The sequence below is a fragment of the Pristis pectinata genome, chromosome 2, assembly GCF_009764475.1.
Source record: "Pristis pectinata isolate sPriPec2 chromosome 2, sPriPec2.1.pri, whole genome shotgun sequence".
Taxonomy (NCBI): Eukaryota; Metazoa; Chordata; class Chondrichthyes; order Rhinopristiformes; family Pristidae; genus Pristis; species Pristis pectinata.
The window spans coordinates 18,648,947-18,662,712 of record NC_067406.1 but is presented as its reverse complement, the minus strand read 5'-3'; the positions used below and the strand labels follow the sequence as shown (position 1 = coordinate 18,662,712).

Sequence of the window (13,766 nt, the reverse complement as noted above, 5' to 3'; positions counted from 1 at the left end):
GTGTGAAAGTTGGCATGGACTCAATGGCCCTTGTGTTTCAAGAAAATGTGAGAAGTAAATAATTGGAAATATTTATGATTCCTTGCATTGCACTTATAGAGAAAAGGAAGCCTCTCCTCTGTTGGACATCATTCGGTTTTTGAACCAACTGGAACAACCCTACTCACTACAGTTTGGCAATACTATAACCACTTTTGTTTAGTTCTAATTGTGTACTTCTTGTAAAAATTGTGTATAATTTATGCTGCTTGCATGATGCTATGCGCCTGTGATGATGCTGCAAGTTTTTTGTTGCACCTGTGCACACATGTACTTGTGCATATGACAATAAACTCGACTTTGATAATTTTAAAGAATCAGATCCCCTCACTCACTGAGTTTCAATCTCTCTTTGTAGAGTGCACCCTCTCAGTCCCACTTAATTTGCATCCTTCCTGAAAATTGGAACTCTGCACGGAAAGTACCCTTATGTGATAAAACGAGGCATGCAATGTTAGCATTCATTTCTAGAGGAATAGAATATAAAAGCAAGGATGTGTAATGCTGAGACTTCAGAAGGTCTTGGTCAGACCACATTTGGAGTACTGTGAGCAGTTTTGGGCCCCACATCTAAGGATGTGCTGGCGTTGGAGAGGGTCCAGAGAAGGTTTACAAGAATGATCCTGAAACGAAAGGATTAATATGAGGAGCATTCGAAGGCTCTGGGCCGATACCACTGGAGTTTAGAAGGATGAGGGGGGATCTCATTGAAACCTACTGAATATTGAAAGACCTGGATAGAGTGGACGTGGAGAGGATGTTTCCAGTGGTGGGAGAGTCTAGGACCAGAGGGCACAGCCTCAGAATAGAAGGACGTCTCTTTAGAACAGATGAGGAGGAATTTCTTTATCCAGGGGGTGGTGAATCTGTGGAATTCATTGCCACAGACGGCTGTGGAGGCCAAGTCACTGGGTACATTTAAAGCAGAGGTTGATAGGTTCTTGATTAGTAAGGGCATCAAAGGTTATGGGAGAAGGCAGGAGACTGGGATTGAGAGGGAAAAATAAATCAGCCCTGATCCAATGGCAGAGCAGACTCAATGGGCCGAACAGCCTAATTCTGCTCCTGTGTCTTATGGTCTATTCATCAAGGCTGTTCCCCAGGGGTTGGTGATGGTCTCTCACACACACACACACACACACAGAGAAAGGTGTGTCCTGGGCCACACCCCACCCTGCTGACAGTTCACCCTCCCAGCCTAGCGGCGGCGCTGTGAGGAACATCCGGGTCCCTGCACGGCTCTGGTTCCAACCAATGGTTTGGCGAGGGGCCCTTAATGATCCTTTAACGTGATCATTATAGTTATAATACACGCAGAAAGAAAATGACGCACTCAAAGAAAATGAGCACTTTATAATGTTAAAGGACGTCGGCTGCATCCAAAGCCTGGGGATAACTGACTGTCCCGAGGGTTTTTCCCACACCAACCCCCCCCCCCAGCAGAAGGACGATGGCGCCGCCCAGAGGCGATGACGTCAGAGGTGGGCGGGGCCAGCGGCAGGTAAACATGGATCCCGTGCTGTACGCCTTGGCTGCCGTCATCATCGCCGTCTTAATCTTCTTCGTGTCGCAGTTGGGACGACAGGTGAAGAAAGGTACGAGTTCCCCAGGACATTCGGTGAAGGTGCGGAGGCGGAGTGAGCGGCGGCTGACACCCGCGCCTGGGCCCCGGCCGCCCGGGCCGCTGCGCCCGCCTCCGACCTCATCACCGGAAGTTTCAGCTCTCTTCCCTGATTGGTCAGTCGAGTCTGGTGTCAATCACACCCTCCCACGTGGGCAGGGCTGGGGCTGAACCCAGTCATTGGCTGCTCTCCTCCCTTCCCCCCACCCACTCCCCCTCCCCCTCGTCCTCCCCTCCCCCTCGTCCTCCCCCGCCCCTCCCCTCCCCCTCCCCTCCCCTCCCCCCTCCCCTCCCCTCCCTTCCCCTCCCTCCCCTCCCTCCCCTTCCCCCTCTTCCTCCCTTTCCCCCTCTTCCTCCCCCTTTCTCTTCTCCTCTTCCCCCCTTCCTCTTCTCCCCCTCCCTTCTCCCCCTCCCTCCCCCCTCCCTTCCCCTCCCCTCCCTCCCCCCTCCCCCCTCCCTCCCTTTCCCCTCCCCCTCCCTCCCTTTCCCCTCCCCCTCCCTCCCTTTCCCCTCCCCTCCCTCCCTTTCCCCTCCCCCTCCCCCCCTTTCCCCTCCCCCTCCCCCTCCCTCCCTCCCTTTCCCCTCCCCCCCCTTCCTCCCCCTCCCCCCCCTTCCTCCCCCTCCCCCCCCTTCCTCCCCCTCCCCCCCTTCCTCCCCCTCCCCCCCTTCCTCCCCCCCTTCCTCCCCCCCTTCCTCCCCCTCCCCCCCTTCCTCCCCCTCCCCCCTCTTCCTCCCCTCCCCCCTCTTCCTCCCCCTCCCCCCTCTTCCTCCCCCTCCCCCCTCTTCCTCCCCCTCCCCCCTCTTCCTCCCCCTCCCCCCTCTTCCTTCCCCCTCCCCCCTCTTCCTCCCCCTCCCCCCTCTTCCTCCACCTCCCCCCTCTTCCTCCCCCTCCCCCTCTTCCTTCCCCCTCCCCCCTCTTCCTCCCCCTCCCCCCTCTTCCTTCCCCCTCCCCCCTCTTCCTTCCCCCTCCCCCCTCTTCCTTCCCCCTCCCACTCCCTCCTCCCCCTCCCCCCTCCCTCCTCCCCCTCCCCCCTCCCCCCTCCCCCTCTTCCTCCCCCTCTTCCTCCCTCCCCCTTCCCCCCCCTCTTCCTCCCTCCCCCTTCCCCCTCCCCCTTCCCCCTCCCCCCTCCCCCTTCCCCCTCCCCCTTCCCCCTCCCCCCTCCCCCTTCCCCCCCTTCCCTTCCCTCCCCCCTTCCCTTCCCTCCCCTTCCCTCCCCCTTCCCCTTCTCCTTCCATCCCTCCCCCCCGTCCCCCCTCCCCCTCCTCCCCCCTCCCCCCCTCCCCCCGTCCCCCCTCCCCCTTCCTCCCCCCTCCTCCCCCCTCCCCCCCCTCCCCCTCCCCCTTCCTCCCCCCTCCTCCCCCCTCCCCCTTCCTCCCCCCTCGTCCCCCCTCCCCATTCCTCCCCCTCCTCCCCCCCTCCCCCTTCTTCCCCTTCCCCTTCCCCCCCTTCCCCCTCCCCCTTCCCCCCTTCCCCCTCCCCCTTCCCCCCCTCCCCCTTCCCCCCCTCCCCTTCCCCTCCCCCTTCCCCCCCTCCCCCTTCCCCCCTCCCCCTTCCCCCCTCCCCCTTCCCCCTCCCCCTTCCCCCTCCCCCTTCCCCCCTCCCCCTTCCCCTTCCCCCCTCCCCCTTCCCCCTCCCCTTCCCCCCTCCCCCTTCCCCCCTCCCCCTTCCCCCCTCCCCTCCCCCCTTCCCCCCCTTCCCCCCTTCCCCCCCTTCCCCCTTCCCCCCCTTCCCCCCTTCCCCCCCTTCCCCCCTTCCCCCCTTCTCCCCCCCTTCCCCCCTTCTCTCCCCCTTCTCCCCTTCTCTCCCCCTTCTCCCCCCTTCCCCCCTTCTCCCCCCATCCCCCCTCCCCATCCCCTTCCCCCTTCCCCCTCCCCCTTCCCCCTCCCCCTTCCCCCTCTCCCTTCCCCCTTCCCCCTTTCCCTTCCCCCTTTCCCTTCCCCTTTCCCTTCCCCCTCCCCCCTTCCCCCTCCCCCCTTCCCCCTCCCCCGTTCCCCCCCTTCCCCCCTTCCTCTTCCCCCCTTCCTCTTCCCCTTCCCCCTCCCCGTTCCCCCCCTTCCCCCCTTCCTCTTCCCCCCTTCCTCTTCCCCTTCCCCCTCCCCCGTTCCCCCCCTTCCCCCTTCCTCTTCCCCCCTTCCCCTTCCCCCTCCCCCTTCCCCTTCCCCCATCCCCTTCCCCTTCCCCCCTCCCCCTCCCCCTTCCCCCCTCCCCCTCCCCCTTCCCCTTCCCCCCTCCCCCTTCCCCTTCCCCCTCCCCCTTCCCCTTCCCCCTCCCCCTCCCCCTCCCCCCTCCCCCTCCCCCTTCCCCCTCCCCCTTCCCCTTCCCCCTCCCCCTTCCCCTTCCCCCCTCCCCCTTCCCCTTCCCCCCTCCCCCTTCCCCTTCCCCCCTCCCCCTTCCCCCTCCCCCTTCCCCCCCTTCCCTTCCCTCCCCCCTTCCCCCCCCTCCCCCTTCCCCCCCCCTCCCCCTTCCCCCCCTTCCCTTCCCTCCCCCCTTCCCCCTTCCCTTCCCTCCCCTTCCCTCCCCCTTCCCCTTCTCCTTCCATCCCTCCCCCCCTCCCCCTTCCCCCTCCCCCCTCCCCCTTCCCCCTCCCCCCTCCCCCTTCCCCCTCCCCCCTCCCCTTCCCCCTCCCCCCTCCCCCTTCCCCCCCTTCCCTTCCCTCCCCCCTTCCCCCCCCTTCCCTTCCCTCCCCTTCCCTCCCCCTTCCCCTTCTCCTTCCATCCCTCTCCCCCTCCCCCCTCCCCCCGTCCCCCCTCCCCCTCCTCCCCCCTCCCCCCCTCCCCCCGTCGCCCCTCCCCCTCCCCCTTCCTCCCCCCCCCTCTCCCCTTCCCCCTTCCTCCCCTCCCTTCCTCCCTCCCCCTTCCTCCCCTCCCCTTCCCCATCCCCCCTTCTCCCCTCCGCTCCCCCCCTTCTCCCACCCTTCTCCCCCCCTTCCCCCCCTTCTCCCCTCCCCCCTTCTCCCCCCTTCCCCCCTTCTCCCCCCCCTTCCCCCCTTCTCCCCCCTCCCCCCTTCTCCCCTCCCTCCCCCCTTCTCCCCCCCCATTTCTCCCCCTCCCCCCTTCTCCCCCCCTTCTCCCCCCCTTCCCCCCTCCCCACTTCCCCCCTCCCCCTTCTCCCCCCCTTCCCCCCTTCTCCCCCCCTTCCCCCCTTCTCCCCCCCCTCTCCCCTCCCTCCCCCCCCCTCCCTCCACCCCCTCCCTCCCCCTCCCCCCCTCCCCCCTCCCCCCCCCCCCCCCCCCCCCCCCCCTCCCCCCCCTCCCCCCCCCCTCCCCCCCCCCCCCCCCTCCCCCCCTCCCCCCCCCCCCCCCCCCCCCCCTCCCCCCCCCCTCCCCCCCCCCCCCCCCCTCCCCCCCCCCCCCCCCCCCCCCCCCCCCTCCCCCCCTCCCCCCCCCCCCCTCCCCCCCCTCCCCCCTCCCCCCCCCCCCCCCCCCACCCCCCCACCCCCACCCCCCCCCCTGACCTCCTACCCCCCCCCCCTCCCCCCCCCCCTCCCTCCCCCCCCTCCCCCCCTCCCTCCCCCCCCCCCCCCCCTCCCTCCCCCCCCCCCTTCCCCCTCCCCCCCCTCCCCCCCCCTCCCCCCCTCCCCCCCCCCTCCCCCCCTCCCCCCCCCCCCCCCCTCCCCCCCCCTCCCCCCCCCCTCCCCCCCCCCCCCCCCCCCCGCCCCCCCCCCGCCCCCACCACCCCCCGCCCCGCCACCCACTCCCCCCCCCCCCCCCCCCTCCCTCCCCCCCTCCCTCCTCCCCCCTTCCCTCCCCCCCCTCCCCCCTCCCTCCCCCCCCCCCCCCCTCCCCCCCCCCTCCCTCCCTCCCCCCCCTCCCTCCCTCCCCCCCTCCCCTCCCTCCCCCCCCCTCCCCCCCCTCCCCCCTCCCCCCCTCCCCCCCCCTTCCCTCCCCCTCCCCCCCCCTTCCCCCCCTCCCCCCCCCCCTCCCCCCCCCTTCCCCCCCCCTCCCCCCCCCCTCCCCCCCCCTTCCCCCCCCCTCCCCCCCCCTTCCCCCCCCTTCCCCCCCTCCCCCCCCCTTCCCCCCCCCCCTCCCCCCCCCCTTCCCCCCCCCTCCCCCCCCCTTCCCCCCCCCTTCCCCCCCCTCCCCCCCCCCCACCTGTGCTCCCAGCTGGGTTGCTGCAGTGGTGTCAAAAAAACAAACTGCTGGAAGAACTCAACGGGTCAGGCAGCATCTATAGAGGGAACTCTAATCACCACCGTGGAATTTATTGTCATATGCACAAGTACATAAGATAAGATATCTTTATTAGTCACAAGTACATCGAAACACACAGTGAAATGCACCTTCTGCGTAGAATGTTCTGGGGGCAGCCCACAAGTGTCGCCACGCTTCTGGTGCCAACATAGCTTGCCCACAGTTCCTAACCCGTACGTCTTTGGAATGTGGGAGGAAACCGGAGCACCCGGAGGAAACCCACGCAGTCACGGGGAGAACATACAAACTACTTACAGACAGCGGCCAGAATTGAACCTGGGTCACTGGTGCGGTAATAGCATTACTCTAACCGCTACACTACTGTGCCTGCACTGGTGCAATGAAAAACTTGCAGCAGGGTCACAGGCACATGGCATTCACAAGAGAAACACAAATTAAGCAGTATAGCAACACTATGATCTCTTTGACCTCCAATAGACTTTGTTTTTTGCTGGAGACACAGGAGACTGCAGATGTTGGAATCTAAGAGCAACAAACAATCTGCTGGAAGAACTCAGAGCGTCAACAAGCATCTGTGGGGGGGAAAGGAATCATCGCCTGATCCTGATGCAGGGGGATTTTGACCCGAAATGTTGACAATTTCTTTCCTCCCACAGATGCTGCTTGACCCATTGAATTCTTTGTTTTTTTTGTGTTCTCTCTTGTAAAAATTGTGTATACTTTATGTTTAATGTTTCTAATGAATCTTGTGTCTCTAACTCTATGTCCTTGTATTGCTGCTGCAACTAAGTTTTTCATTGTACCTGTGCATACATGTTCTTGTAAGTATGACAAGGAGAAGTGCAGACTAGGTGACCGTTTCGCATAACACCTGCGCTCTGTCCGTAACTGCGATCTGCTTCTCCCTGTTGCCAGTCACTTCAACTCCCCCTCCCACACTATCGCAGATATCTCAGTCCTCGGCCTCCTCCACTGCCAGGAGAATTCCAAGCACAAACTGGAAGAACAGCACCTCGTTTTCCATCTTGGAACCTTGTAGTCTAATGGTATGAACATTGAATTCTCCCACTTTAAGTAACCCCCTCACCCACCACCCCAACCATGCTTCTTCTTTTCTTCCCTTTCCTAGCCTATCTTTTTTTTCTACCCCTTTTTTCCTTTCTCTCCTTACCTTTGACCCATCCCCCGGTGGATCTGCTCTCCCCTCCTCCCCTGCACCTGCCTATCACTATCTCTTACCTGCATCTACCTATCACCACCCTGTGCCCACCCCACCTCCCCTCTTTTGTCCACCTATCACTGCTCTGCTTTTCCCTCCTATATATTGGGCTTCCCCTTTTCATAGAATCATACAACAGTACAGCACAGCACAATATAGGCCCTTCGGCCCACAATGTTGTGCTGACCTTTAAACCTCACCTAAGACTATCCAACCCCTTCCTCCCACATATCCCTCTATTTAAAATTCCTCCATATGCTTATCTAGCAATCTCTTGAATTTGAACAATGTACCTGCCTCCACCACCGCCCCAGGCAGCGCATTCCATGCCCCAACCACTCTCTGGGTAGAAAACCTTCCTCTGATAGCTCCCTTGAACTTCCCACCCATTACTTTAAAGCCATGCCCTCTTGTAATGAGCATTGGTGCCCTGGGAAAGAGGCGCTGGCTGTCCACTCTATCTATTCCTCTTAATATTTTGTACACCTCTATCATGTCTCCCCTCATCGTCCTCCTCTCCAAAGAGTAAAGCCCTAGCTCCCTTAGTCTCTTCTCATAATGCATATTCTCTAAACCAGGCAGCATCCTGGTAAATCTCCTCTGCACCCTTTTCAACGCTTCCACATCCTTCCTATAATGAGGCGACCAGAACTGGACACAGTACTCTAAGTGTGGTCTAACCAGAGTTTTGTAGAGCTGCATCCTATCTTTTCCTATCTTGAGTCCTGAGGAAGCGTCCTGACCCAAAACGTTGACTGCCTGCTTTTCTGCACGGATGCTGCCTGACCAGCTGAGTTCCTCCAGCATCACTATGTTTTTCAAAAGGGGAAAGGAGTTTTATTACTTTCCAGTAATTCAACACACAACTGGGATCTTCAGTTTTTGAGATGAAGAGGAAGATGTAAAATTAAGACACAAAATGACAGAAACAGCCACTATTCTTGGAAAGTATAGAGTTAATGTTTCAAATTGAACAACCATGTGAAGTGTGAAGCCCATTTTGAATAAGTATTCTGTAAATTAAAGGACCTAATTTTGTAAACACGTTTACTTTTTCTATAATTATGATTTTTAAACCACTGTAATACTGAAAATCAAAAAAACTGCAGATGGTGGAAATCTAAAATAAAACAGAATATACTGGAAACACTCAGCAGGTCTAACAAAGGGTCTTTGACCTGCAATGTTAACTCTATTTCTCCTTCCACAGATGCTGCCTGACCTGTTGATCATTTCTATTACTCCCTGTCCTTATTTCATTGAATAACCGTATTTGACTTTAATTCCTTAGTTTCAAGAGGTGGATCACTGTTTACTTGGGAGTATTATCAGATACAGATTTTTGATTTTAGTGCCTAAATTGTAGGGGGTGGGGGAGAGTTATGGAGGTTTAATGCTACCAAACTAGCCACTAAACTTTTGGAACAATGATCTGGTGCAGGAGTTTGAATCATGCGGTGGTAGTTGGGGGATTTAAATTCAAGTAATGAAATAAATCTAGAATTCTAAAATTTTGTCATCTCAGTAACTGTGAAACAATCGATTTGTAGTAAAACACATCTGGTCTAGGCTAAGTAGTAAAGCTTTGATAACCTGCTATCTGATTATTTGGGAAATCCCGATGACTCGACATCTGGCTCACTGAGGGCTCCGTTTCCTGCAATCACTTGGTATTGGTATTGGTGTTGGTTTATTATTGTCACTTGTACCGAGGTACAGTGAGAAGCTTGTCTTACAAACCGATTGTACAGGTCAATTCATTACACAGTGCAGTTACATTGAGTTAGTACAAAGTGCATTGATGCAGTACAGGTAAAAACAGTAACAGTACAAAGTAAAGTGTCACAGCTACAGGGAAAGTGTAGTGCAATAAGGTACAAGGTCATAGCAAGGTAGATCGTGAGGTCATAGTCCATCTCATTGTATAAGGAAACCGTTCAATAGTCTTATCACAGTGGGGTAGAAGCTGTCCTTAAGCCTGGTGGTACGTGCCCTCAGGCTCCTGTATCTTCTACCCAATGGAAGAGGAGAGAAGAGAGAATGTCCCGGGTGGGTGGGGTCTTTGATTATGCTGGCTGCTACACCAAAACAACGAGAGGTAAAGACAGAGTCCAAGGAGGGGAGGCTGGTGTCCGTGATGTGCTGGGCTGTGTTCACAACTCTCTGCAGCTTCTTGCGGTCCTGGTCAGAGCAGTTGCCGTACCAAGCCTTGATACATCCAGATAGGATGCTTTCTATGGTGCATTGGTAAAAGTTGGTGATAAACCAAATCTCTTTAGCCTCCTGAGGAAGTAGAGGCGCTGGTGAGCTTCCTTGGCCGTGGCATCTACGTGATTTGACCAGGACAGGCTGTTGGTGATGTTCACACCCAGGAACTTGAAGCTCTCAACCCTCTCGACCTCAGCACCATTGATGTAGACAGGTGCATGTACACCGCCCCATTTCCTGAAGTCAATGACCAGCTCTTTTGTTAACATTGAGGGAAAGGTTGTTGTCATGACACCATTCCACTAAGCTCTCTATCTCTTTCCTGTACTCCGACTCATCGCTGTTTGAGATACGGCCTACAACGGTGGTATCATCTGCAAACTTGTAGATGGAGTTAGAGCAGAATCTGGCCACACAGTCGTGAGTGTATAGGGAGTAGAGTAGGGGGCTGAGGACGCAGCCTTGTGGGGCACCAGTGTTGAGAATAATCGTGCTGGAGGTATTGCTGCCTATCCTCACTGATTGTGGTCTGTTTGTTAGAAAGTCAAGGATCCAGTTACAGAGGTACTTGAAACTTATGGGGCCATACTCCCCTTAAACGTAGAGGGTTTGCTGGAAATTATATTATACTACAGTGTAACGTCTTTAAATAAAAAAAGTGAATTAAGTGTGTTGGGTTAAGTAGGAACAGCATCGTCCAGTCTGGAGCCACCAAAATCCTGAGAGTGTCAGATTAAGTTTTGCTGTATATGACTCTAGATCTATCAATGTGGTTGATTCCGTAGTTCAGTGGCAATTAAGAATGGACTATGACTCTGGCATTGTCAACAACATCCATATCCTGTGAATGAAAACAAACATTCAAAATGTTTTAATTGAAATGAGTTTCTAGGTAGTTGAAGAAATAGTGGTATACTGGATACTGTAGATATGCACAAAGACAGAAACGGAATCAAAATGAAGTTTAGCTGATGATGTTTGTACATCTGGCAGTTGGAGTACTAAACTAGAAATGACTTGGGAGCCCTCCTAATGGATTTAAAAACCAGGGACATAGATTTAAAGTAATTAGAGGGATGAGGAAAAAACATTTGAACCGTGAAGCTGGTAGGGGCCTGGAACTCACTGTCTGAAAGGTGGATGAAGCAGGGACCCTCATGGTACTTGGATGTGTAACTGAAGAAACATGACTTGCAAGACTAAGGACCCAGTGCAGGAAAGTGGAAATAAGTTGAGTTGCTCATTTTCGACTGTCAGAGGCATGATGGGTGAATGGCTGCCTTCTGGTGTCATAAATGTTCTGTAATTGTACATGTGTGATTAGAATATAATTGAAAGCAAAAAGCTAACTAACACCAAGTTGTATTTTGAACAGTATAACTTGTCAGCAGTGGGAATGCATTTGAAACAACCCTGTAGAGTGTATTCAGTATTTATTAAATTTATGTGGATATTGCTGGTCAGGCTACATTTGTTGCCATTCTCTGATCGCCCTGTGTGGTAGGCCTTTAACTTGAGTTCCAGTAAAGGCACTCCCACAATAGTCTGAATTCGAACTCCTAATTGTGCACTGAGTATGACTTCACATCCTTGCGGAACCTGGTGTTCTTCAGTGCTGGTTGAGATGCTGGATGTATAATAAAAAGGCTGCTTTAGGAACATATACCTATGCCAGGATGCTAGAACGACATTCTAAAATATAATGGGGCTAATGTAATGAATTGGAAGCAGTCATTCGGAGTGTATATGCCTTGATGGCTAGTGCTGCTCTTTTAAGTCTTCATGAGCCTTTTGTGACATGGGTCATTGCAACATTAAAGTACGATTGTGTATTTATTTTCATTATGTTCTATATACTGCTTGGCCATGTTGTAGTGGAGTGCCTTTGAAATGGGCACTTGGTGTGATAGAGTCCTATGATAAGCCAATCCTGTTTGAATATAGCGAATATCGACTATGTACAAAGCTATGTTTCACTTGAGTTCCAGTAGTGTCAGTTGAAACTGAATTATTTTTGATGTTTGTAGCCTGAGGTTTGTCTGTGACTTTTGAAAATCACGAATGCCTGCACTTCTCTGAGTCAAAGGGTCACCCTTACTCAGGATCCTTGCAGGTGAGCTCTGCTGAGATATACCACACATGATACATTGTGGAAGTCAAATAAAGCTAAACTGATACTTTTGATAGATGCCCCTTTTACACTTGCATCCTGGAAGGGGCATTTGGTTGCAGTGCAAATCTCTCCAAAGTATGCGTACAGCCCTACAGAAACTTTGCTGGTATCTTTCTTCCTTAAGTACCTTTTACAACAGGCTCCTGTCTATATGCACTGTTCTTCAGAAACCTGTTCACGTTTCTCTCCCATCCCTCTCCCATCAATGTAGTACGCACTTATTCCTGAGTTGTGTTATGGTGCAACCCTTAAGGGCTGGTTCTTCAGGTTGGAGCTGTGAGGGAAGGTGCAGGAAATTCAACTCCTAATGCTCACAGTTTCTGAAAAGACAAATGTTACAACAGGCGCCATATATATAGCAGTCTTTTTTTAAATGAGTCTTTGAAAACAGTGTTATGGAGATTGCTAATGTTGTTTCAGTGCTAGAAAATGGTACAGAGGTGGACTTGTGTCCTTTGTGTCCTCTATGCAGCTTAACTTTATGTTTAGCTGCTTGATGCATTACATATAGTGCTTTTATCTAATTTATTAGCATAGATTGTAAAAGACTGTCTCCTGTGCTGTAAATCTTGTGGCAACCCATTAGTGGCAACCTTCCAACCTGAAAATGACCTATGTGCTATTATCTAGTTATCATAAATATATAATCTGCAGTATCATAAACCTTCATTCTTTGTTTCTAAAAAAATCTGTTGTCTTAGCAAGATGATATCTTCTGATGCCCTATCCAGGTGTGGATTCCCCACTTTGTCAGTAGAGCTGATTGTGGCATTTGTGCAGTTCCCTTTTCTCTTGTAAATGGTTAATTTGTCATAAAAAATCATTCCTGCTGGGGTATCTTTTGGGCATTAAAGGGGAACAGTTAATATTGGAAGGGTATTTCTTTGAGTTTGTAAATATGTAACGAGGAAGATTATGTATTGTGATACCAGTGTTGTGCTGCCTGCTTGGTATGCAATTGTAATAGCATGTGACTAGGCCATTTTAGGTTCTTTTCTGAAGTAGAAACAAATCCACCTGAAACTAATAGTTTTTATTTTTAGTCAAGATGATCAATGCTGCAGAATGATAGATTCTTTTGTTTTAATTGTTGCTTGGTTGCATTAAGGATTGCCAGATAATCTATTATCTCACTATTTGCAGCATAATGACAAAATATTTTCCTAATTCCAACCTCCAAACAATATCGTTTGTGCAAGGCACGTTTGTTCCTTTTTCTGGATGGAGTTGCTAATTTACTTCCTTTAGACCTTCATTGAGTGAGGCCAAGTTCATTTCACACAACTCTTAATGCAAGAACTGGGAACAGGATCAGGTCCTTGAACCTGCACTGCCATTCAGTAAGATTATGAGTAATCTGACCTTTTGGCCTAGTTCCATTTTCCTACCCAGCCTCCGTTCCCTGCTGATTTCCATGTCATACAAAAAATTATCTATTGACTATATTTAATGACTAGGCATCCTAATTGTTCTGGTGTAGTTAATTCTATAGATGATTTACAGCTATCCGAAGGAAGAAATTCCTCCTCGTCGCAGTTTTCAATCCATCCTGAGTCCGCGGCCATTTTAGTCATAAACTCTCCACCAAGGGAAACATCCTTTCAGTGTCTACCTTCTCTGATGCCCTCAGAACCTCATATGTTTCAGTGAGATTACCTTTTGTTATTCTGAGCTCAAGTGTAAAGGTCAATCTGCTCATTTTCACTGCACTGTCTCTAAGGCCATGAGTGAGATTGAGAGATCCTTGTTTGTGGAACTATAGCGAATTTCTGACACCAAAGAAGGCCATTCAGGCAAGTTGTGTCTTTGCTGATCAAGACAGAGCTACTCTTTGAGTTTGCAACCAAGGTCTTTTTTAATGTGATGAGGCAATCTGCCTCTTTCACTTTCGGGCAGTGAGTTCCATTCTGGGAGAAAAATGCTTTCTACATTCTCCTCTTCCAATTCTTCCACGAATTGCTTTAAATATATGACCCCGGTTTTTGACCTCTCTGCTATGGGAAATAGGTCCATCCTAATTTCCTCAGGCCCCTCAGAATTCTGTATAATTTCGATCGACTCTCCCTTCAGCCTCTTTTGTTCCAGAGAAAACAACCCCAGCTAATCCCAGTTTTTTTTTTAATCAAAATGATATTTTTCTACTCCTGGCAACATTTTTGTACTTCTCTACATCTCTGGCACTACTATCACCTCTTTAAAGTGACCAGAATTGTGCGCGGTACTCAAACTGTAATATAGCTAATGTTGTATACAGTTACATCATGACTTCCCTGCTCTTGTATTCTCTGCCAGTGCTAATAAAGGAAAGCATCTCATTTGCTTTTAAAAACACTTTATTGACTTCACCTGCTACCT

The 13,766-nt window shown here is 53.1% G+C and overlaps 1 protein-coding gene across 2 annotated transcripts in view; it reads left to right on the top strand.

Annotated features, from left to right (window-relative positions):
- Positions 1–1,434: 1,434 nt before the first annotated feature.
- The window catches only part of LOC127567451 (DDRGK domain-containing protein 1), a 66,663-nt gene continuing 54,331 nt past the window's right edge, over positions 1,435–13,766 (top strand). Inside the window, exon 1 of one of the 2 annotated variants that reach the window (XM_052010371.1) lies at positions 1,435–1,634. In XM_052010371.1, the coding sequence (XP_051866331.1) occupies positions 1,490–1,634 (145 nt within the window). In that variant the 5' untranslated portion in view covers positions 1,435–1,489. The remainder of the gene's footprint in view (positions 1,635–13,766) is intronic. The other variant, XM_052010370.1, reaches the window with a different exon arrangement.